Source organism: Apteryx rowi, unplaced genomic scaffold, assembly GCF_003343035.1.
Source record: "Apteryx rowi isolate R43461 unplaced genomic scaffold, aptRow1 scaffold_457, whole genome shotgun sequence".
NCBI classification, from domain to species: Eukaryota; Metazoa; Chordata; class Aves; order Apterygiformes; family Apterygidae; genus Apteryx; species Apteryx rowi.
This window is the reverse complement of record NW_020450713.1, coordinates 716,783-742,285: the sequence shown is the minus strand read 5'-3', so window position 1 is coordinate 742,285 and position 25,503 is coordinate 716,783. Positions and strand designations below refer to the sequence as shown.

The window sequence follows — 25,503 nt, the reverse complement described above, 5'->3', positions numbered from 1 at the left end:
CTAATTGTTTTCAGCCTCTCAAATCAGCCTGGCCGCTTTCTTTCTTTGAGCATGGAACTTCACTAATAAGGTTAGAAAGCCCCTGTTAATGCTACAAGTCCTGATAGAAATCTCTGAAGTCAATGTTCTTGCTAAGCAGGGAGTCTGAATAATTTCTCTGGAGGAGAGAAGAGCTTCCTCAGGACAGAACTCTCACACCCACTGTGCTTGTGGTGTTCTCTGCTCCAGTTATTAATGGACTCTCTTACATTTGCTTAACAGCAGCATTATTAATCAACAACATTAATATCTGCATACTATCCAGCAGGTTGTTGACCAGAAATTGTTTTGCTTCTCTAAACTGGGCTGCCTTATGTTGCATCCTAATTCAGCAAAAGAGTTACGTCTCTTGAAATCACCTTTTCATTAGACCACAGATAAAAGTATCCTGCCTTAAGAAGAGTTCAAGAGGATTTTTGTCTAAATAATGTCCCATCCCCCATGCACACAATTAAGCTTAAGAGGAAGTACTGAAATATTTTTGTATCTTCAAGGTCTTTGAATTATGTATCTCCTTTAAAAAAAAATCATTCAATTACCCAGGATTTGAATAATGAATTGTGTTAACAGACAGACCAGGAAGACAAAACAATTCAGAAGACAGGAAAGAAGTATACTGTAATTTGATTTTCAACAGTCTTCTCTCAGGCAAAGAAAAAGCTATTTCTGTAGTATTCTTGTGTATACCAAAATGCTAAATATAAAATCTGGGTTGGACATTAATAACTCTCTAGGTATCTGCCAGATACCACATTCTTTAATGAATTAACTGTTCTTCAAACTGTACTTTTGTTTCCTTCCCAGAAGCCATATTTCTGCTGTCTGCTTTTGCAGCTTTTTCTCCTTGATGCCTCTCTTCCTTTGCTCTCTAACATTTATTACCGAAGCATAAGCACAAAGGGTTAGAGAGCATTAAGCTGCCAAGAGCATATACCACCCTCTTCTCCCAACCTGATGCACCAGCTGTGGGGAGCCCTGGCTGGCAAATCATAACTCCTCTAGCTTAACTTATCATGGAGAGAGGTGAACGCTTGCAGATCGACACCACCACAGTAACTTAAGCAATTCCTGAGAAGGGGATGGAAAAGGCACAGGTGATTACAATGCAAAGCACACTGAACTGTTCTTGACTCTGCCCCAAAAAAGCAAGTTCAATTCACTTACTCAACTTCTACCTCGCTTCTTATTTTATTACCCTTCAGAATCCCTTTGAGATGTGATATATGAACTTACCTAGGGACAACAGACAGACTGCTCAAATCTACAGAAACACTGAAGCCCCTGAGCACACTTAGAAAACTTGCCCAAAACTGGATGTCTGGAGACATTTCCATAAATTGTTGACATTTTTGCTATTTCTGCAATAGCAGCACTGCTCTTTGCACCTCCCTGTTCTGTCTCGCAGAAGGAGCTGCAGAGGAGCCTAGAAAGAGGCCCATATTATCATGCCCAAAAGCTGTCCTGGCATCTGCAGCAACCGGACACCTTCACATTTGACTTCTTAGTCCCCCTCTGTGTATTAATTGACAAATTATTTTGGAAAGAAAATGGAAGTGCTTAACAATATAATTTTATCAGAGCGGAGGTAAATTCAAGATAGCTAATAATCCTAACAGTTGGATGTTTTTAAGTTGCAGGATTCTAAAGGGCACAAATACTTAAATATACAGAAATCTTAAGACTGGAGATCCAATCCAGTGTGACAGGTCCTATGCTCCACTTAGTGCTCTGCATTTGTCTGACAGTGACCAAGGGGAAAAGAAAGAAACACATCTGCTGTTTTGATCTTGAAAGGCAATTTTGTTTTTCCCTGGGTTTTTTTGTTTATTTTTAATTCTTTTCTTACAGAAACTGAACTCTGGAATTCCTGGACAACTGCTCTTCCGTAACTGTCTGTTTATAGTACGTTGCCTGATAACATAGTGAAGGCTGGGGACAATTTTACAAAGTTCTTTTGTTCTGCTTGAGAAGATAGGTGAGCTCTGAAGGTCTTTTTAATTATTTATTTTTTTAAGAGGAAAGTCCCATACTCAGCAGATGGAACTTCCCCTTTATTTCTGTAGAGCAAACAAACCACAACTTGGCTGACACTGGTTAATTAAATAAGAAAAATTGCCAACACCTCAAAACAACTGAGAAAATCCCCCTTTCCGAGTGCTGAAGGAGCTCATACAGTGGTAATATGTAGTTTGGAAAATAAACTTTAGCACATTATGAAATAAAAAAAAGTTAGTTCATTTTAGGCCACTCTTGTTTAATTTTACTACTTGGAATTATTCTTATTTAGTTTTCACTGAACATAAATTTTCTACCCACAGTTTTCCATTGCTAAACCTGGGGCAAGTATCAAAGACAGAAACGGCTAACAAACAGCATTAATTTATCTAAATACCTGCTACTGATGGTTTCTGAAGAAAATGTTATCAGCAATGTCACACACGTCATAATATTAACGGCAACCTTAGTAAACTGCCAACTTTTTCATTGTGCACAGGAAGACAAGACTTCATAAAAATTATGTTTCTCTTAATAGCAAAGATCTGTTAAAAGTCAAAAAGAAGATCAAAGATCCATTATACGTCTCCTACTAGGAATTTCTTGCTGTGATTGAACAAGACCCCCCCACATTATTAGAATCAAATTCTCTATTGTTATAATCAGGCACAATCTGAACACTGTCATGGAAGCTGTAACCAGATAAAGCAGCTGTGAACTTGGACCACGATGGCTTCTGAACAGTACTATGCCGCAACAGCCCCACATCACCCTCGAGAATGGGATTGCCTCTCTCCTCATTTTGCTGAAGTTATATCTTTATATACTGGCATGGATATAAAAAAAAAGTGACAAAGTCCATTAACTAGAGTAAATGACATCTCTGCAGGTAAAAAAAATAATACAGATGAGTTGCAAATCACAAAACAGCCAGCGCAGAAGTTGCAATTACTGTTCAAATAATTAACAAGCCCAGGCTTTCAAAACATGAGATGCCACTATTTCAGCTTCTGAATTACTGAGGGAACTGCTGCACAAAAAATAAAATATATCAATTAAACGACTCAGGGTTTGGGAGGACTTTTTWAAAAAGTATAAGAGCATCATCAAATGGCTGGGGGGGGCAGGCAGGCAGGCAGGGAGAGAGAAAGATTTGAACTGGGAAAACAAAATCTTTGCTAAAGTTAAAATCCTAAAGAGCTCAAAAGCAACATTTCTTATCCAGAAAGCTTTCTGCATTTGTCATCTGTAGACCAACTGCAGGAGATTACCATCTCCAGACATTGTGTACTTCTCATATCACCTACCTCTTGACTAGAGAGGAGCAATTACAAACAAGCACAAGGCACAGTTAATGTATTATTGATAGTGTTAAAGTAATGAAATTACTTTAGTACCTCATTAGGACTTGCAGTGAAACCTAAGACCTCTGATTTTTAGGACCTGTCTATAGCATCCGATGGTGCCTTTTCTAAAGTAAAAACACACCAAAAAGGAGGCTGCCAAGTGTTCCCCAATGGATGAGTTGTCAGTCCAATACTTAGGTTTAGATGCAACCCACCTCCCCCACCAAAAGCATTGCCAAATTGTCTCAGCTTTTCCAGCTGTGAGGTGAAAGGATTTAGCAACACATTTCTAGAAGAATGACAGTGGCGACAAGCAGCCTTTATTTTGTACCTGTTTCATCAGGTGAACTTGGGGAAGCGCTGTCCTGCGACAGCGTTGTCCAGCTGGAGTCCTCATCGCTTGGAGCGAGGTTTTGAATCCTGTGTAGTGCACAGTCTGTTTTGGCCCCAGTTTTAGGATGGTCTTTCTTAGTCTCGGGACTTGATGACACCATGGCAACTTGGCCATCCTCTGGGCTTGACAGCTTGTTTTGTTTCCGGGGCAGGACTTCTCCATTGACAAGAACAGTAGAAGCCTGGCTGTTGCTTTGTGCACAATTGTCTTCCATCGCTACAAAACTCTGTTCTAGTTCTCTAGCGGACGTTTCCAGATCTGCATAGTAATTTAGGAAGCTCTTGGTTCTCCTTGGCTGTGAGGGTAATATTTCACAGCCTGAGAAATCCTGTGGGATTGGCTCTTTACCTTCAAACTTCTCAGAAGTTATGTTTACGCCTGCAGTGGAACTGAGGTTTTTATTGGGATCCTGCTGTCCCTGCTCTGCGGCTTTTCTGAGCTGGTTTTCTCCATTCTTCACCAGCTTTATATTGGCAGAGCTGTTCCCCAGAAGGGGCTGTGCTGCTGGATCAGAAAGACCCATGGCTGTCTGAATGTTAGTTAGTGCATATTTTTTCCTGCATTTTGGAGGAGTGCTGTTCTTGGTCTCTGTATGTTTGATTTCTGCATTCAACAGTTCATTATGAGAGGAGCGCAAGTTAAGGGTGTTCGGTGGGGTGGCGGGATTATTGCGATTCACAACGTCTGTCGTGCTGCCGCTTGCCATAAACACTGCCAATGCGTCCACACCGGAATCAACTAGAAAAGCAAAAAAGACAGTCATGAGGCACATTCATTATATATTATATTATGTAGGGCTTTTGGTAAGGGGATGCAATGCTTTACATAACTGTTTTATAACAGGAAAGTTACCATAAGCTAAGTGGGTGAGAGAATAGACAAAAGCTCAGATTATTAAATAAGTGAAAAAAGAGACAGAAAAACATAGAGAGATCATCAGGACCATGAAGCTGAGAAACAGGCAGAAAGCTTGATCCTAAATAAATGAGGCACTTTAATCAAGTCTGAGCTCCTATATTCTAGCCAGGCAGGTTTGGGGATASGAGAAGTGCCCTTTGCAAATGCCTTGAAGTCCAGAAATAAGTTGCCCTCACTACCATTAAATTTTAATATTTTACCACTGAATCAGATGAGAAGTAGGGGAAGAACTCTTCTAGTGCTCACCGCTAGGAAGCTGAAGGTCTGAGAAACAAGTTTTTTGATAGATTGCAGGCAGATGTTGCTCCTTTTTTAATCTTATCTATATTTATTAATTATTATTTATCTATCTATATCTATAAGGTAGAATTTGAATATTGTTAAATTTAAGCATGACTGGCCAGGCTGCTATTGCCTCTTAACACCTGAAATTTCTCTGCTGTTTGTCCTTTTTTCTGGGGGGGGGGGGGGAAGAAGCGGGGCAGTATGAGGCAGAAGTCAAAGAAGAGAAACAGGGAAAGCCAAAGAAGCAGCAATCTGTATGTTTTGTTAGCCATGGTACTGTATTGCACAATACTGTATTTGATTTCCATGAGAGAGAAGGAAAAAAAAAAAAAAAGCCTTGGCAAATTATCCTGCTGCAATTCAGTCAGCTTAAAAAAAAGGGCTACTGCAGCGATGAAGATGGCTTACTATTTTTACAGCTCACAAAGTTCCAACTTAAGGATAAAATGCATGTCCAAGGGGAGAGTGCACATATTTTTCAGATAAATAAAAGCATTCTTTTGCCTTCTTGTGGAGAAGATTCTGACTTTAATTAGTCAGAGCTACAGCTCACGTTTTGCAAAAAATTAAGTTTGTTCAGAGAACAGATTTGTAGTCTATGATGAAATGTTTTTTTTTAAACTATCATTTGTTCTTCTCTTGCTTATTTATTGCAATTCCCAGGTAAATATGGCTACCACTAATCTCCATAAATACTCTATGAACACCTCAGTTTACACAATGTAGTAGTCACTGTTGTTTGACACCTGGCAACCAAACTAGAGGCCAATTAATAAATCACTCCCATCTGCCACAACATGAAACACTCTTCCTGTTGTTCCTAATTCTCAGATAGTGCCAATTGCTTATATTGCACATAAAAACGTGTTTGGGGCTTATCCAAGAATGAAAAGCTATAATTTGAGCTAGCTGTTGACAGATCATTCCAGTCAAGTTGTGCTGCATCCTTGTGTATTTGATATATGACAGAACAGACTGCTGTATAGATTTGCAGGAGAATACATACAGGCTTTTAAAAAAAAAAAAAAAAAAATTAAAAAAAACCCATGAACACACAGAGCAAAAAGGATCGCTTCAGAAAGAGATGTATATGCACGTGCAGTTGCTAGTCTTCTCTCCTCTTTAATGCATTTTCAAAGTTACAACCTCTAGCCATCATTCCATTTTATTTCAAACTGAACAGCCCAAGTACTTTCTTTGCTCCCTGAACCATCCACCTAGAACAACTTCTAAAATTTGTTCAAAACAGAATTTAAACTCAATTTTACAAATTTTCATTTCTGCCATTTCCTCAAGGACCTGTCTGACAATGTAGACCAACCACAAATTCTTCAGAAGATACACTGTCCCGTGCATGCTGTGCAATAGCCGTCAGCTTAGGTAACAGTTAACATCTTACAGACAATTTCAGTTTTAGCCAGGAGAGATTTCTAAAACACAATCATCACATAATTTAAAGAAATTCTGTAATGTACTTCTCATACAAAAAGAGGTAAATAAACATGTAAAAACTGGTGCTTTCTACATCTCATGTAAAACAATTAAATCCAGTGCAAGCAAGGTCACACCTGATCCAACATAATGTTACCAAAGCACATGGCTTAATCCAAAAACACAAAATGGTTTATGGGATGACTGCTTTACATATTTTTCTGAATCAGTTAAAGTCTAAAGTTAACCAGGAAGTTGAATCACATGTTAAAATACATTTATCCGGCAGGATAATTTTGACCCATTGCCTGACCTTTAGAATTTATGGAATTATACATTACCTACAGATTTCACTCAGATTATGTGCGACATTTTAGTTTGTTTCAGCAAATTAAAACAAGCTTTTATTTTTACTTCATTAAATGCAACTACCCTGATCCGTGTTCTCCAGCAACAAACTAACTCACCACAAGACTGAAATTTCTTCTTGTCCTTTGTTACCAGTGGATTGGTTCATGGTGTATGTGGTTTGCCACTATTGTTACCATTGGACAAGTTTCTTAAAAAATAATCTTCCTAGATAAAGCTTAGCTATCTGCCTGCCAGATTATCTTGAGTCAGCCTCTTGTGGCTAGCATTTCACATAGCAAAAATATTATAAGAATAAGCACACGGAGACATAGAAACAAAATATATTATGTTTTACCAAGCTGCCCGATAAAGCTCGATGAGTGATTCATCACAAACACTGACACAGTGATCAACGATTGAACGAGAGCCTCAAGAGGCTCAACGTGAGGGCATTGGGAGCTGAGCAACGTTTCTAAGCTGTGTGCCAAGGCGAGTTGGTGCATGAGCACCAGCAGAAAAASCTCAAAATCAGCCTTCCACTAGACACCACCTCCTCTTCCGACCCCGTTCAAACGGTCCCTTAACATGCCAATAAACAGTACCAAGAGGTACAAGAAGTAAGAGCGTGCCCTCTCCTGGGGCAGACATCTGCTTCCTGGCTACCACAGACGAAAGGAGCAGATGCAACATGCTGCTCCTGTGTCACCCGTCAGGCTCTGCAGTATGCCCTGCCGGCACCCATCTGCTCTCAGAAATGGGACAAAAGGGGGCAGGAAGAGCAGGAACAAAGGAGGCTAAATGACAACAAGAAATACAAATAAGAAAGGGCAGGTCTTCTCTCGCAAGGGTGGAAGATACTACCAGACCAGGATTAAAGTGTTAGAAGACCCCTGAATGCAAGAAAAGGCTTAAACACCCTGAAGAAAATCCAAAATTACATAACAGAATAACACGAGGAAAAATAGAAGTTGTCCATGCACACCCCCATATAGGATGCTATGAGGCTTAAAACAGGTCTTTTTTCCCCAGAGGAAGCCCAGCCTCACTTTCTATTCAAAAACTTCAAGGAAATGCAACTTCTTCCTCTGCCTCTGCTCCATCACTTCTGCGCCAGGTGAGGGGGCAACAAAACCACAGTTGGGACTTTCCAGGAAACTCCAGCACAGCACCTACGCTGAGCCTGACCATCCCTGTCAGAGCACCGCCATTCGGATCTGCACCCATTTTCACTGACTTTGCTCAGAGTTAAGGGGAGTAACAGGGCCCAGCCCTGCACTCCAGCACTTACCGGAGCACCTATGCTTCCCTGTAAGCAAGTYTGGCCTCTCTGCTTATTTCTGAAACGTGAATTTTCAGTTCGAGCTTTATGGTCACTTCTTCCTGCCAAGAGTTTTACTTTATGTCTTGACCAAAAACAAAATGCAAAAATTCCAGTGTGCACTAAGCAGTGGAAGACTCTTTTCTCAGTGGTATGACATCAGATTTTTTAGTGGGCCCTAAAAAATCTGGGTGCGGAGACAAACACAAGAAGTTGCTTTTTAGAGAAGCGATGAACAAACGTACTGTTTGCTACCCACCCACCCATGCTGAATACACCTGCAGGAGGTGCAGTTTCAGAACAGTCAACTTGATTCTCTGTCACCCCAGAAGCCAGAAGGCCACCCAGGAGATTACAGGCGACAGCCTCCTCCAAGCCAACTGCCTTACCACTAGTGTCATGATACTTCATCGGGGCACGCTGTAATGTAACATGCAGGGGACCTCGTCTCGCATTTATATTTGGATGTGCAATGAACTGCTAAAAATAAAAATGGTACCTGAAGTACTTAAAGCATTTAGCAAAAGGGAAATAAACAATACCTTTGATTTCCAGTACTGTTAACTGAAAACAAAAGATTCATGGAAACAAAACAGGCCATACTTAATATGAAATTTTYGTATGGGAGTGTTTTCTGCAGCAAGGTGAAGCAGAAACCCCATACAAGGGTGCAAGAGACATTTTTTCTGCTTCACCTGTACTCTGCAATGCTCCGACCCTGCATGGAASGGAAAGCATCTCCACCACCTGCACAGCTGCCCTGGAGAGTGTTTCTAGCCTGCAACACCCGTAAGAAGCTGGAGAGCTGAAGGATGATCTACACAGCAGTGTAGATTAACTCACCACATTGCCACCCAGTCCTGTGAAATGTGACAACCCCAAGCCCAAAGCTCTGTGCAGCCAAGCAAGGAGATGCATCATCATCTTTTCCCATTACTCTTCCTATATTTCTGCATCTTTTGAGACTGCACCCACAAGGCCTAGTGAGACAGATTTTGCTTCTCAGTACAAGGGCAAAGCAGTATCTATTTCATAGTATTTCTTTGGAAAAAAGAAACCAGTAGAGTTGGCGTAGAAGAATAAAACACAGAAAAAATGTGTTTTTATTTTGTGCAAACAACAGTGATTCATGCAAACATTAACTTTGGTACAGAACTAGTTTAATTAGTCATTCGTCATCATAGGTCTATACCACACTACCAATGTGATTCAACTACTAAACTATTTATTTATTTATTTTAACTTTAGTGGGACCTTGCAGAAGTCTTCTTTACTACAGCTTGGTATTGGGCAACCACCCCAAAGCTGCATTCATTCAGTCTGACAACTCAATGCCTGTGACTTCAGGTTCCTGGGAACCGAACCTCAAGCTGTTCCTTTAAGGTCCCAATCTTGTACTGAACAGTTGCACCATTTTACCAAAGATCTCAGTGAGAATGAATTCAAATCCCAAAGGAGCTGCTGCACTCAGATATCAATCTTGCTCTTCAAATTTATCCTTTCTTTTAAGGAAACCAGCTAAGCCAAGAACTGACAGAACAGACTGAATAATTTCAGAGGAGATGCCAGAGCTTCACACGTTTCCCTAACTTACTATGCTTTCCATATGGAAAAAGATTTAAAAACCATTATGGGGATCAGGTGCTGAGATCACACCCAAACGCCTTGGAAGCTAGGTGCCCGAATCCCCCAGGAAGAGCTTTTGGAAAGTCTCAGACTACCTTCATGCACTCGACTATCTCAAATATGACGGTGTTGCACAGGAGAGGTCACCAGTCCCCCTGAAATGAGCTTACAGCTTAACGTGACACATGACAAATGAGAAAAGTGAAGAGGGATATCATCACTTTGACAAAAAAGATTATATACCAGCAGAGTATCTTTTTCAAAACTACACATAAAAGCTGCCATAAGAGAAACAGGTAAGGAGAGAAGGAAAGAGAAATACAGATTTGAAGGAACAGAGGATTGTACCCTTCATTTCCCTTCCTTTTTGGTACCTTCCCATCTGCTGTCCTCCCAAGACAGCAGGGAGCAGGAGCGCGGCCAAGGCTGGCGTCACGGGCAGCATGGGCTGCAGGAGGGCGTGAGGTACCCGGCCACCCATGCTTGCCTCCCTCATGCACATCCGTGACCACTGCCCACCTCTGGCATCTTTGGTTCCTTCTCTCCCTCCCACGCCAGCGCTGCTGGCCGTGCCGTGCCCGCAGCAGCTAATGTCATGCTGCAGGCGCAGCCTTGCAGGCCCCCTCTCAGCAGCCACCTGTCACTTCGCTGCGCTCTGCATTTCAGTGAGGTGCTTTCAGGCCGCCCGGGACCAGCAGGGATGGCGCTCAAGGCACGGGACGCCCTTTCTTCAGTTCCTTGGCCCCCACCTGGTGCTCCCGACTGCCCCAGCACAGACCAGAAACCTGAGAGCTGGGCTGCCGCACCGGCAGGATGGACCGCGAGGCATCCGCTAGCAGATGCTTGCAGTTTGTCCAAATGCGGTCACTATGGCCATATAAAAAGCACCCTACTTCAGAGGTGTAAAAATCACACCCCAAACACCTGAGCAACAGCTTCCACCATCATAGCCGGAATAATCACCAGTACAAGTCACATATCTCAGCTAAAGCAGAGGAAGGGTGATAAGTAACAGGCAAGTAAAAATGAAGTATGATAATAAAAAATATTGTACTCTAGCTAAGAGCTAAGAATAATTAGGACATTATCATCACTAAGAATAATTTGGATATTATTAAAATTTTGGTGCTTCAAGACAGCTCTTAAGTAGGCAGAGGATTTGTTACAGTGATTCATTAACAATTCTAGCTTGCTTACTTTTTTTTAAAAAAACAAAGTCTCAGCTGCATACCTCTAATGTTTAGAGGCATAACTACAGATATAGATTAATATACTTTCACCAATATAATGCACTTAACACAAAAAGACTCCAATTTTCTGAGCATCATCATAATACAATTAATACTATTACTGGAATGGCTTTTATTGATATTTTTCAATTATGTCATAAAACTCACAGAGCTGGAAGAAAGATAAAGAATATCAGTATAAACACAAAAAAAATCAGTGCACAACTAATTTGTCTTGAATGGAAATGTTTGTTTTCATTATATTGTCTACAAGAATGGTTTTAGAAAGCTGAATAGAGAGCTCATTCAAAAAGGCACTGTTAAAAGGAAAGCGCTTGCTCTTTTTCACTTATGAGTGCAAAATTAAAACAAATATGGGCCTGGCAAGAAGAAGAAAAAGAAGAAGAAAGTGTCACATATTTGCATAGCAGAATCTTTTAAAGGGCATCTGACCTGGAAGTACTTCTGACATGGCTCACGGGGCTTCAGCAATGCACCAGGAAATAGATTATAATTTGAAATCTGAAAAGAGGGATCATTTAAGAATTAAAAACAAAGGAAAACACAAAATAGAAATACCACAATATAGAAGTTCCTGAGCGATGTTATACATTCTAAATAAACCCTGGTAACATAACAGTGATCATCTTTTGAGCTTTCACAGCTATTTGACAAACATAGAAAGTTTTTTGTAGTGGGAGAGGCTAGTCTAAAGTTAATGTGAGCAAGTAATTAAAAGTAACTATAACATCATTTTTCTTTGTGCATGCTTTACTAGAAGCACAAATTCAAAAATTCTCCCGTTTATACAACATGCTGTAGCAAAGAATTCATCAGGYTAGAAAATAAGAATTTTTCCTAATTACCCAACTACAGCTTACTCAGGAAGCTACACCAGTTTTAGCAAAATAAATGCAGCAGCAAGGCACATTTGTGTGAACAATTTGCAGAATTAGATAGTTTGCAGGACAGATCTGACAGGAGAGAATCATGAAAAGCACGCTTAGCAGCTACCTCCTGCATGGAGGAGGTGCTTTGATTGCCATCTTCTCATGAGTAAGCCATTTTGCTTGAAAGTCTCTGGTTCAGATGCGAGTGACACATACACTGGAAGTATTTCTGTGCATCTATGACTATTTCTGCAGCTGTTTGGGAAACATAGGAAAGAAATAATACAAACCTTTTCCTAAAGCAGATTTCCTTTCTGCAAGGATATTTGTTGAAGACAAAATGTTTAATGACAAACTCAAACTCTCGGGCTATCACCTCAGGTCCTGTACAACTTCAGTTCTAACTAAAGCCTTCATTATATGACAATTCTCACTTAACACTAGCTAACTCCCTCCACTTCGAAGTGTGAATTTCAATGTTAAAAAATTAGTTCTTATGTAAATATTCTAACACTGTCTTCTCACATCTGTATTTTTCTTCAAATAGGACCAGCTAAATAGTAATAGTTAAACAGATGTCAGTCAAAAACATCCTAATAAAGCCTAGACTTACACTAATGTAGCTAAAATCAGAATCAGGACTAGAAGCCTTATGTCAAGTTTTAATTCTGTTCCTTTTTGCCTACTTAATCTACACAAATTCCATTCCTTCCAGGGGATGTTAAACATTTTCAGTGAGGGAGAAGGAAGGGGGGAAACCACCTGGAAGAAGTGCTGTGGTAGATCAGAGGAACTGGAGATGTTCCTACAGCCAGTGGTTTTCTTCTCATTACCCCTTCCAGCAGCAATCTGTCTGCTGGACTGAGCATGGAGCTGGAGAGAGAAAGGCAGAGCTCAGCAAAGCCAGCAGAGCAAGCTAAGCCCCAAGCTCTGAAAGGGCGCACAGCAGCTTTGGGAACAGAAGGGTTGGAAAGGAGCAGGGCTGCAAGCAGCTTGCATGTGTGCTTTAAACTCATCTGCAGCCCTCCTCCATCACGGCTGCCCTCTCCACTCCACCCGGATCTGTCCTCACTCCACAACAAAATCACCTCTTCAGCTTGCTTATGCAGCTTCTCCCATTTCCAGCTATTTMTACTTCACCTAGTCCTACTGAAATCGTCATCCGGTAACCAGCTTTCTCTCCTGGCTTCTGTTTCCCCAAGAGGCACCCTGCCAGCCTCTGCTGCCATATAATTACATTTTCTCCTTTTAGAGCTAGACATACTGCCAACTGACTGCAATAGCCTAGCAGCAGTGTTGTCTRTGTTCTAGTGATGCTCTTATTACTGGAAATCCATAATGCTGATTTGTCTTTAAATAATGTTATTAAGGAAAAAACAACTTAAGATCCTGCAATGAGTTCTGGCACTGGAGTGGAGCATGCCTTCCTGTTCATCGTTTTTCCCTCCCCCTTCCCACACTTCCACTCAAATTCCTTGTCCAGYAAAAATCAGATCAGAATCAGATTCTAACAGCTGCAAATTAAAAACAAGAAGCAAGGTTGATTCTTTGCTACTTTCCTTATCATTTTAATATGATTTATGCATCTAAATAATCTGTGTATATTTGACTATCTGAATAAACACTGTGCTGCACGCAGTCCACCTTGGTCAGCTCATCCTAATGGAATGGTCTTAAATCAAGTGATCACCTACAGGAATAAAGAGCAGTAGTTTCATTTATATAGGGCATAACCATCATATACTACAAGGGTCAAGTCTGCATTTAGTAAGGGCAAAAACAAGATGACATGGTAAGTACTTTTACATCTAATTTTCTTCCTTTAATTCGATTGTCCCCCTATGCAGAATGGAACAGTCTGGCAGGCAAACACCATGTTGTCACTGCAAAAAGATGGAGTGTGTTTTATCCATTGGCTGCTTGCAAGCACAGACAATAAGACCGTCTGTCATCAGATCTACACGTTCACATGGACATTTGCTTAGTAACCCTCCAAGTCATTTTTTAATCCTGTTATGTAAATTAAACTCTCAAGCCTGAATGGTCTTGATTTTTTTTAATCATCGTATGAATACTCAGCCACAGCAATAATGATCACACTTACGCCTATCTGTTAATTGCACACAGCTCTCCTTTAAATGCGCATGCTGATACAGAGAACACACACACACTTCATTCCCTCTTACGCGGACTGAGGCACAAACCCAGAAATCAAAACTTTCTGCAACTAAGACGGATGATAAAGCAAGTAGGACTCAGGCTTCCATATCCTGCAACTTCAATCTCAAGTACCACCAAAAATAACTTTTACCAATTCTCAAGGTAAACAAGGTACAGATCAGAGTTATCAAGACCAAAGCACAACAGTATATAAAAAAGAAAACTAGAATAAACTTAAGTCTGTCCCACATATTTCTGCTAGGGAATACAAAGAAACCAAAATGCTTTCTAAAGCACACAATCTAACCAGGTGCTTAACGAAGTAATAAAAAGGAATCAGTGGTCACGGATTTGGCACACAAAATGATTAAGACTGAATTCAGACCAGGGAATTTTCAGCCTCCACATAAACCTAACAGAGATCATTTGACAACTCCTAAATCAGGAAGCAGAGCTGTTCAGAGGGTGACTGATTCCTGCACAGGGTTAAAGAAACCGGCAGGATCTATCACCAGCACTGGCTTTCCAACTGTTCCTAATGGCACTAACCCAATACCAAGCTCTTCTATCAGGAGAAATGGGCAAGGAAAGGAGAAAAGAGATTAAGCATAGGTCACAGCTTTATTAACAGAAGCAGCAAAAATGTTAATTGAGCCGCTGTCAGATGCGATGGATGAGTTAAGTTCCAGCATAGCCTCTGTGCTAAACAAAAAAATGGTACTTATCATTAACCATCTCCCACACATCTTGTCTGAGGCTCTGCTACTGGCAGCTTGCAAACACTTTGCTGTTCCCGCAAAGCCTAGAAACAACATCACATGCTCTTCAGCACAGTCAGCGGCTATGGTAACAGCTAACTGCACGCACACCAACTCAGACATGCCAATCTCTCTCTTCAAACTAATATATTTTAAGAATTAAACCTTTGACGGCCTGGTATCATGATTTCATATGCTACAGCTTTATCTGCCCTCTGAATTACACATAATAAATTTATGGCTAGTTACACATTAAGCTGCTATCAAAGTTATCCATAAATGTTTTTACCCTCAAATTACCCGGACTGGCAGTAGTAGCTTTGAGCCAGCTATTATCACTGCTTCATAACTGAGACCGTAAAATACATTTTAAAAAGCATGGTACACCACAGTTATTTTCTTGTTACTCTAAGGTTATAGTTAGTGTCAAGTTAGGATCTAGAGATGTAAATTTGAAAATTAAATAAATGGGAAGTCATCTTTCAATATAYTTTCTACAATTCTACAAGAAAAGAGATGAAGAATAAAAGTATGGGTATATCAAAGAAATTGAAACTCTAATTTCATTAATTTGCAGTGTTTGCAAATCATGTCAAATAGCTAACAGTAAGCTGAGTAAAGTTAGCAAAATAAAAAAYGTTTTCATAGAACACAGCCCAATTAAAGTATTCCAAGGAGGTATCTAGAACTACATTTCAGCACCTAAATAAGACTGACATGATTTTAAGATAAAAATAAGGCTCATCACATATAAAGAAATAAATCTCAACAAGGCTGAGTGGTTGCCTAGAAAGCTACGTTGTCTTCAACCAAATCTTAACAGCACAAACAAGAAATACTTTGAATCATATAAACAGAAAATTTATACAGCAATTGTTACAATACTTCTTAAGCTGACACAATGCTGAGAAGATTGAGGGCCATATCCTATAGTAACTCTGTCGAATGTTACTATGGTCCTAGAATACAGCAACAACTTTAGTCTTGGTCTGCTTAACAAGTAGAGCTTCTCAAGAATGCTGTTGTAATAGYCGAGAAACTTTTACCTTAGTGCTCACAAATAAAACAAACCCACATGCTCATAAATCAAAGCAAAGTATCATATTTGCTTTATGGTTTCCATAAACTAAACAGATCAATACATAATAAAGTGGAAGGAGAACATAACAAAAAAGCAATTGCACTCAACTGAACTTACTACTGTTTAGTTTGCTAAAGTGTGGCTAAAACTGTGGCTAAGTTTCAACAAGCAGGAAACTTGGCTGTAAAAGACAAAACAAGTGAAAAAGAACAAGTTAGCAGAATTATTGGCCTGAATTTCAACAAGGCATGCTGCAACTTTAAGTTCTTGATGTGTGGATAAAATACTCTATAGATAAAATAATTATTTTTTTTCTTGTGCTATCATCCTATAAACTCATCTATCTTCATGAGATACCCTAACACTAAAAGAACTGAGATCCCTGTGGAAGAGGACAAACACGTGAGATACAACCTCATAACACTGTCCTGGTCAGCAAACATGCACAATCCCAAGTGGAGTTACCCAGAAACCTTCAGGTTCAGAGTGCTCCACCTCCCGTTTCATTTTTAAGAAACGATGGATCTGTCAGAGTTGTGGTGGTAGTATTTTTAAGAACCAAACCTGACGTGACAACGCGTATTCAGAGTAATACACGGTTCTTGCAGAAAGCTCTTATCTGCAGAGGCCCAGTCAGTGGGCGAAAGAGGTTAGCATTAGACTTAACTTCCTATCTGTGGGAACGGGATGCATTTGGGGCTTCACCACGATTGTCCAAGGGACCTTAAAGAAGCTGTAATCCACAGTGTTTCCTAGGGAACAAAAGGGGCTTTAACTAGAACAGTGACGTTTATGTAGTCAGATGCTTTTATATAAGTTTTACTGCATGAATCGTCCGTCTCCCTGCCTTTTCCTTATCTAAGCAACCAGTCATATTTGCAGCTTTTCAGCAATGTCACTGAAAACTGTCTCTCCTGAGCATGGCCTGAGCAGTACCAATACTAGAGTCTCACTTACAATGAGATCCCTTTAGACTGCTCTGCCAGCAAAGGAGTTTAGAGAAAAACTAAGCTTTGTCCTGCCAGTGGAAAGAAACTTTAGGACCACTAACTTGACGCACTTCCCAGAAAAATAAAATACTGCTACTGTACTGTGAGGAAAGAAAACGTGAAATACAGTGCAGGCTTGTGTATATAGACAACTTTACTAGGTTACTTTGACCACAAGGTGTACTGTGTGTACACTCCTCTTTGGGAGCAAGACTGATTCTTTCAAGCGACTTTTCTGTTACTTTGGCAGCGGTTGCAAGCCAAGCCCAAAGAGCCATTCCAGAGTCAATTTTCACACCAACTTCTTTTGGGTTAACTATARCAATATAATTTTACTGGGGCTGGCCATGAGAATGGAAGCCTGGGGGGTGGGGTTCAGGGTTTTATAGGTATTGGCTTCACCAAGGGGAAATCATGCCTAACCAATCTGATAGCCTTCTATGATGGAATGACTGGCTGGGTAGATGAGGGAAGAGCAGTGGATGTTGTCTACCTAGACTTCAGCAAGGCTTTTGACACTGTCTCCCATAGCATCCTCATAGACAAGCTCAGGAAGTGTGGGYTRGATGAGTGGACAGKGAGGTGGATTGAGAACTGGCTGAATGGCAGAGCTCAGAGGGTTGTGATCAGTGGTGCAGAGTCTAGTTGGAGGCCTGTAGCTAGCGGTGTCCCCCAGGGGTCAGTACTGGCTCCAGTCTTGTTCAACTTCTTCATCAATGACCTGGATGAAGGCACAGAGTGCACCCTCAGCAAGTTTGCTGACGATACCAAACTGGGAGGAGTGGCTGATACGCCAGAGGGCTGTGCTGCCATTCAAAGAGACTTGGACAGGCTGGAGAGGTGGGCAGAGAGGAACCTCATGAAGTTCAACAAAGGCAAGTGCAGGGTCCTGCACCTGGGGAGGAATAACCCCATGCACCAGTACAGGYTGGGGGTTGACCTGCTGGARAGCAGCTCTGCKGAGAAGGACCTGGGAGTGCTGGTGGACACCAAGTTAAGCATGAGGCAGCAATGTGCCCTTGTGGCCAAGAAGGCCAATGGTATCCTGGGGTGCATCAGGAAGAGTGTTGCCAGCAGGTCGAGGGAGGTGATTCTCCCCCTCTACTCAGCCCTGCTGAGGCCACATCTGGAGTACTGCGTCCAGTTCTGGGCTCCCCAGTACAAGAGGGATGTGGCACTACTGGAGCAAGTCCAGCGAAGGGCTGCAAAGATGATTAGGGGACTGGAGCATCTCTCTTATGAGGAAAGGCTGAGAGAGCTKGGCCTGTTTAGCTTGGAGAAGAGAAGGCTGAGAGGAGATCTTATCAACGTGTACAAGTATCTGAAGGGAGGGTGTCGAGAGGATGGGACCAGACTCTCTTCAGTGGTGCCGAGCGACAGGACGCGAGGCAACGGGCACAAACTGAAACACAGACACTTCCATCTGAACATGAGGAAAAACTTTTTCACTGTGAGGGTGACAGAGCACTGGAACAGGTTGCCCAGAGAGGTGGTGGAGTCTCCTTCTCTGGAGATATTCAAAACCCGCCTGGATGCAATCCTGTGCAATGTGCTCTAGGTGACCCTGCTTGAGCAGGGGGGTTGGACTAGATGATCTCCAGAGGTCCCTTCCAACCTCAGCGATTCTGTGATTCTGTGATTTATAGTGTCACTATTTTAGCATATGTTTCTCTGTTTCACAGAAATGAAGCTAAGACTTTCTATATTTTCACTGAACAGGCCCTCCCTTGTAAGCCCAGCAGTGGGAGACTGCCCCCCGTGCAAAAAATGCTGCAGATGGGAAGCTCAAGAGACACAGGCAAAACAGGAATTTGAGCATTCCTGGAGGGAAACCAAACCCCAGGTTTATAAAACCCACCCTGCTCTCTCTGCCTTGAAGTATATTGAATTATTTATAAGCAGAACAGCTCTAGCCTGGAGACAATCAGGAAGAACTGAGACTCCAGCCTCTCCCTGCACAGCCCAGGGCAGGGCCTCCCCACAGGGAGCATTTCCTTTCATTTCCATCCTTGATTTGTGAACATTTCGTCAAAATGGTATTTCCCCAAAAAGGTTTGCTTGGCAAATCATCGCCCATCAGAAGTCTCTGAAATAAAAATCCGGTCAGCTCTAATAATTATACTGGCAGAATTATATCAATAAATTCTTCCACGTGGACACCAGCCTGAGAAGGTTTTAAATAAAAGATGCTCAATGGTTCCAAAAAAAAAAAAAAAAAGCAAATGCTGAAGGAAGAGGAGCTGCAGGTACAAGCAGTCCCCTTCTCCCTGCGAAGGCTGAAGTGCCAGCATGGGACTACACTGCGCAGGCATACTCCAACAGCCAACTAGTACTGAAAACYACCACCCACGAATTCCTGCATTTCCTCATTTCTAATGTCTTAAAAGAAAAAAAAGTCTCTTTTTTTTAAGGACTGTTAGAAAACACCACTGCTGTGCATTTAGTTATTATTTAAACTCTGGCTGAGTCCTTAAGAGCATGTAGGACAACAGAAGGGAACTGGGCCCAATTCCACTTTCCTGGAAAGGCTTTGCTCAGATTTCAGTATCAGGCAAAACTCTACAGGTAACCAAATGAATCATTACACCGGGGACAGGATATGCCAGGACAACCCATTCAAAGGTTTCTTCCAGGCTTACAAAAGACTTTTACTCTATGCACAGAACCAAAATTCTTAGCCTCAGTATGAGAGAAAATCTGAGGCTACCTTAACACCACAAACTGTACCATGTTTTCAAGAGGGCTGCTGCAGTCAGTGCAGAAAAGTGGTTCTTATGAGCAAATATTAGAGGAGATAAACACGAACAAAGGTCAGGAGAAATTCAAGAAACAGTCTTGTTTCCAAAACCCAGATTCTCAGTAGTGGGAGGCGTTATATCTTTAAGTCTGTAATTTTGACAAGAAAAGCATAGAAAAGAAAAAATAAAAACCAACAGAGAACACCACACAAGGGAGGCTCACTGTTGAGTCAGGACAAATAGTGCTAAGCAGAGCCAGGGATACACCCCAAACTGCCTTCTTTATGGTCAGTAATCAAGAAAGATCACTGCTCTTTAAAAGTCTAAACAAGCACAAATCAAATAGATGCGTTAAAACCACCTTGTCCAGACAAAATCAAAACTGTTGAATTCAAGTTTTTAATTTCACATTTTATACATTTTGTTTCTTCTTGTACCTTCAGCATCTGTATTTCAAACACATTTCCTAGTACTGGGCTTCAAATAAGCTGGTGTTGATTTAAGTTGATTACAGATTTCCTTGGATATAAAACCTTTTGTTACTCTCTTAAGACTATACAATACTATACTCATGAAATACATGAAATCATTAACAAAATATTTTATTTCATAAATGGATTAAAGATCATCTCACCACACAGAGAGCATACAACTGCTGTGCTCTATACAGATCTAATATTTTCCCCTCACAGATTTTATTTATTTACAGAAAGGTAGATAGGTACATACAAGGAAGATAAAAGCCAGAATATAAGGCTTAAGACTGCACCAAGTCCTTGATGGTACAATATTAAGATTGAAAAATTAGAGTAAAGCTATTCCTTTTGCTGCAATAACTGTGACTCTAAAATACAGCAACTGAGAGAGGTCCAATTACTTGTTATCTATGCAAAGAAAAAAGTAAAATGACACAATTCACTATTTTTCAATGATCTAGTTTCAAGACACTACTTTTCAATGATCTATTCTACAAGTACTGTCACTGCTCAAAACAAAAAAGTTTGAGAAAGCTAATTTGCTATCAGCAATTTCATCATTATCYGTATTTCCCAAAGACTGGGCAATTTGAATGCCACTACTGTTGAAAATGCCAAAGCTCTTATGTTAGGCAGCAGGAAGTCATACAAATAATACTGCTGCAAAACCAAAAAATAAGGCAAGTCTCATAACTTAGAGACCACGACAGGTTAAGGAAAGGGAAATTTTGGATAAAGAAAAACCATAAAGCCATCACTAAGTAGATACTTTGATATCTCTGTCCCCGAACAGAGGGAGCTTTGGCGTCATTAATTTTGACACAAATTTCTGAACTTGCAGATGACAAGAACCCCTGAACTTCCCTGGGCAAACCATTCCAGTTCTTTGCTGCCTTCAGCTGTTAAATTAGACAACAGGAAAAAAATCCTAGGCTCTCCTAGCAATAATTTAATGCCCATTACTTGTTCTCTCTAAGTAGGAATGGGGAAGACTTGATTACCTACCTCCGCATATCATCATTTTACCCTGTTTAAAGCTCTGAGCTTCAAGCCTAAGCACGAGACATAGATAACATGTCTTGAAGTATGCCTGAGAGATCAGGTTTAAAGGCTAGTGTCTAGATTTAACATCGGTGATTCAAATAGATCAGTGTGATTATGCACTCTGGCACTTGCCAACCAGAGACCTCAGTCAAAATTGTAACATCCATTTATTTCCCTGGTTTTAGCATAGTCCAAATCCCAATGTTACTACCCAAGATAAACTGTTTGGAGAGTATTATCTAAAACATCTCTAATGCACCTTTTTAATATGCACCTTTGTGACAGCTATGACTAGCCTGCAGCAGAGAGTAAACATACTTCACTAGTTGCCATGATTAAGCCTTAGGGTCAGGAAAAACCCGCAAAATCCTGTTTTGCATACAGGGTCTCAGCATGCAGTTCTGCATGTTCGATGGCAAAGCCACCTCAGGAAGTCCCTGTCCTGCCACAGCTGTAAGTTCTCGCTGCAGTCTACTACCATCAGCCGATGCAAGTATTTGTGGAGCCATGCTATAAGCTGAATGCCTGAAGTGATCCAGGTTTTAAAACAAAACCTTGAAGCAACAGAACTAATGAAACAAAAATGAGAGCTTTTTAAACTGCTTTTGATGCCAAGAAAAACATACGTGGGATCATACTCCTCTGCGACAGCAGAATGAAGAGCATATACAAAGGTTAACCTAACCCAGCTTCACCGCAGGGCACAAGGACTGGCAGCACCCTTCTGGCCTTGGGGATCTATCACTTCACATCATTCCACATTGCTTGCGGCAGGGAACCACTGTGGTTCAGTGGCTGCATTTACACTAGCATTACAGACAGCCACTTATTAGATGGAAAGTGCAGGTGATAAACTTTAGGAGCCGCTTTTGAACTTTTACAGAAGACAGTAAGAGATAAGATAATATGATACAACATAATACAATTCAGAAAAGATACAATAATGTTGAACTTGAGTATAAAAAATCTGGAGTTGTTAGTTGCAAATGTAAGCAATTAAAGCACAGAAGCATTGTAGGAGAGGCTCAAGTAGTTTGTTAATTTGAAGGTATCTATTTCTAAAAGCTTGGGATGGGAGTGAGGAGGAATAGCAGCTAAACTTCTAAACACTAGAATAAACGAAGCTGAGGACCTTGAACACAAAACAGCACACTGCAGTAGACTTGGCCAAGTCCCTGTGTAAGCCATTTTTTAAAGTTCTAGAAACCAACTTTGCAATTCGAACATAAATCAATATACTTACCATTTTTGTATACACACAACAGAGATGGCATTGATTAGAATATGTCAGCATCCTTTATAAAGACTATTTTACAATGTATAAACTTAGCAGCCCTCAAAAATAATAAAGTGACAAACAAATTAGACCAATTGCATACATACATGAGCTGCTTGGCCGATAGTGAGCCCCCGGGTACCGCCTGCCCATAGTGCCAGTCAGCACATTACCGCACGTTGTCAGCTGCTTTCAAAGTACAAGATCGAAACGCTTAACTGGGGGGGAAGAACAAAAAAGAAAAGTGAAGATTTAGTACAACTGCTTTATTTTTTTCATTAAAATGCTAATGACCCCCACAAATTTCAAGATAACTACRTTTATGAATTATTCATAGTCATGTTGTCAGTGGAGATGAACTGTTGTGCTATAGATGCAGCACAAATTTATCATTAGTGTTTGGCCTCCATTAATAAGCTCACATAAATTTTAAGGCACAAAGAAGTCTCAGGTCATACAGTAGTTTGCTTTAGTCTGTGATACTGACAGAATGAGGAACAAGGCAAGAAAAAGTTTGCAATCAGCTTTAAATACAATGTTGTCTGAACTTTTGTCAAGTCATCACTACAGAACGAGCTTCTGAACAGTTTACTACAGAACCAAAACTTATCCACGCCACATAATGCCACTTGCTTTGAAGGTTCTGCATTCATCTCTAAAAATCAAAGTGTCTATATCAGAATGCAGGCTACTACTAGTATATTAGTTTCTAAATGTATCGAAGAAATTCAGCTGAACATGAAATGCACAGCACACGTTAAGTTACTTTGGGAATCACAAATCCAAAATCTTAACTGAAATGCTACTCAACCTGTCAAATACCAAGTGCAAAATCTTTTAGTCCAAAAATGAGAAGTCCCATTGCTTCATTCATTAGTATAAGATTTGTACTAAAAATCAGCTTTCAGCTGATCTTCAGTTTTACCCTTTTCTCAGTCTATCTGAATAGTCTTCATCTTCCCAGACATCTTTCAATGTCCATTGCATATCAACTGCACAATTTATAAAGACACATTTCCTTTTACTCTCTCCCTTACTGGGAGAAAAAAAAGCGACAAATTTCAGGGAGTGCTTTTCCTAATATATTATGAATTTTTACTGTCTCAGGCTGCAGCTACAAGCACAGGGTTACTGTATGCAGGAAATACTGAGAACATCAAGAGAACATAGATGGAATAGCACTGCATTGAAACTGAGAGGAGAATTCCACAAATCTTCAGATAAGCCAGTCCCCAATTGAGCAGGACACCAGATTATTCCTGAGTTAGATAAGCCTTCTTTTTTGGATTGGCCAGAAAAACACAGGCAGGAAAATAAGAGCAACAGAGCTGCATCAAGCTGCTTCTAGCTACTGTTCCACGTCTGCTTCAGCCGACCCAAATCCAGGCCACCGTGATTTCATCCCTTCCTCCCCTGCAGTGTGTTCCCCACTTCTTCCTTCTGCTGACGCTTACATTTATCCGATTATCTGGTGAGCTTGTTTGGGAGCAAACACAGCTGAAAACTAACGTCACAAAAAAGATGTGTTTTCAGCTGGATCAGATTCCTGAACTGGCTCACTGTGGTGGCATTAGTCTTGGTAGCTAGTGAGGCAAGGGCAGAGAATGCGACCATGGCAGCCTGTACTTAAAATAACTTAAAATGCAATCACATAAAACTGTTCTGGCCTCAGTAGATTATTTCTGAAATACAGCCACCCACAAGGCTGCATATTTGACAGTGGAAAAGACAAGTAAGGAACTCCATTATTTGCCAAATCAATGCTGAGAAAGTATCCTGTTTAACTTTCCTCGATGGAGAAAGATGAATGAATCAATGAAACCACAYCTCTTAATGCTAATAATTCAGGCTTTTAATAGGAAAAGTCTGCACTAAACAATAAAATAAACATTTAATCCCCCCAAAACTGCATTTTTTGGCAGTACAATATGGAACTAGTGCCCTGCCAAGGGCCAAATGGATCTCTTCAAAAATTCTGTAGTGGCCCACTAAACACAACACACATTTTAATGTTGTACAAGGAAAAAAAATTGCAGGTGGCTGTTTCTCCATTCCCACTCCACAGCAGAGAAAAAACTAAGCCTCTGCTCACCCCAAATTCATTGTCATTTCAACTCTTCTCAAATACTTACACACCCGGTTCATAATCCATATCCGAATACAAGAGAAAAGTCCCTACCTGTGCAGGGATTTAAAAAGAGCATTACTGCTGAAAAAAAAATAATTGTAACCAGATTATAGTAGTTGCAATTGCTTTCCCAACCTTGAGAAATAAATTTACAGAGAATTTGATCAATAAATAGGGAGCTGCAGGATTTCTTAACTTTCATAAATGTCTTTTTCTTGCAGGCGTATACCTTTTTAAAGCAACAACACTAAATTATACCAAACACCCCTGAGCATCCTACAGCAGCTGTACACTTGAGACACTCTCCTCCTTCCCTCTTGAGCAGCACAGCATTAGAGGAGGAGTCTTGCACTCTGTTGTAACAACAAATTTTAAAAACTCAGAAAAAAAAACATCTCCTGCCCCATAAATATACTCTCAACCAAAATATGGTTTTCCTTAAGTAGTGTGGCCACAATGGGAATTAAACTACTCTTAGGAGAGGCTAAGTAGGGACCCAAAGCTATGATCATTTTAAATATCACACTTAAAAAAACGCAGAGATCTCAGCAGAAAAGACARCCTAAAGATACATTGTCATGTACAGCAGAGGTTTCATTAGTTCCTATATTAAAATGAAAACTGCAGAGATTTACAAGCTGGGTATGTGCATAACACTTGAATTTTAGAAAGCCAACTAYAAAAAGACAATTAAGAAACACGTGCCACACAGTAAGTGAAATTAAACTGCAGTTCCTGCTGAAAAAACAGTGATGATACTGGATTGTACAGACCAGCAGGAAGATACCCAAAGTAAGATAAAAGGAGATGCTGCTTAGGCTTGTGGGTTTTTTTTGTTTTTTGTTTTTTTTTTGTTTTTTTGTTTTTTTTTCCCCCCAAGAAGTTTCTTTGAATTCTGAGCATAACCAAAGCAACCTGCCTTTTGAACACATTAGCTTACCCAGGTGAACCTCAAAGGGTCTCTTAAACTCCTTCAACAAGATCATGCAACTCTCACAGAAATATAAGTGACCTTGTTGCTATCAGAACGC

The 25,503-nt window shown here is 40.5% G+C and overlaps 1 protein-coding gene across 8 annotated transcripts in view; it reads right to left on the bottom strand.

Moving 5' to 3' along the window:
* Positions 1 to 2,420: 2,420 nt before the first annotated feature.
* Positions 2,421 to 25,503, bottom strand: part of LOC112971787 (amyloid-beta A4 precursor protein-binding family B member 2-like) — an 82,096-nt gene continuing 59,013 nt past the window's right edge. For 4 of the 8 annotated variants that reach the window (XM_026077520.1, XM_026077521.1, XM_026077522.1 and 1 more), the window contains 3 exons: positions 22,452 to 22,562; positions 3,712 to 4,512; positions 3,011 to 3,064 (listed from right to left, as the gene is read on the bottom strand). In XM_026077520.1, coding sequence (XP_025933305.1) covers positions 3,033 to 3,064; positions 3,712 to 4,512; positions 22,452 to 22,497 — 879 coding nt within the window. In that variant the 5' untranslated portion in view covers positions 22,498 to 22,562 and the 3' untranslated portion in view covers positions 3,011 to 3,032. Of the gene's footprint in view, positions 2,580 to 3,010; positions 3,065 to 3,711; positions 4,513 to 11,385; positions 11,455 to 14,719; positions 14,785 to 22,451; positions 22,563 to 25,503 lie in introns of those variants that run through there. The other 4 variants (XM_026077525.1, XM_026077524.1, XM_026077526.1 and 1 more) reach the window with 4 other exon arrangements.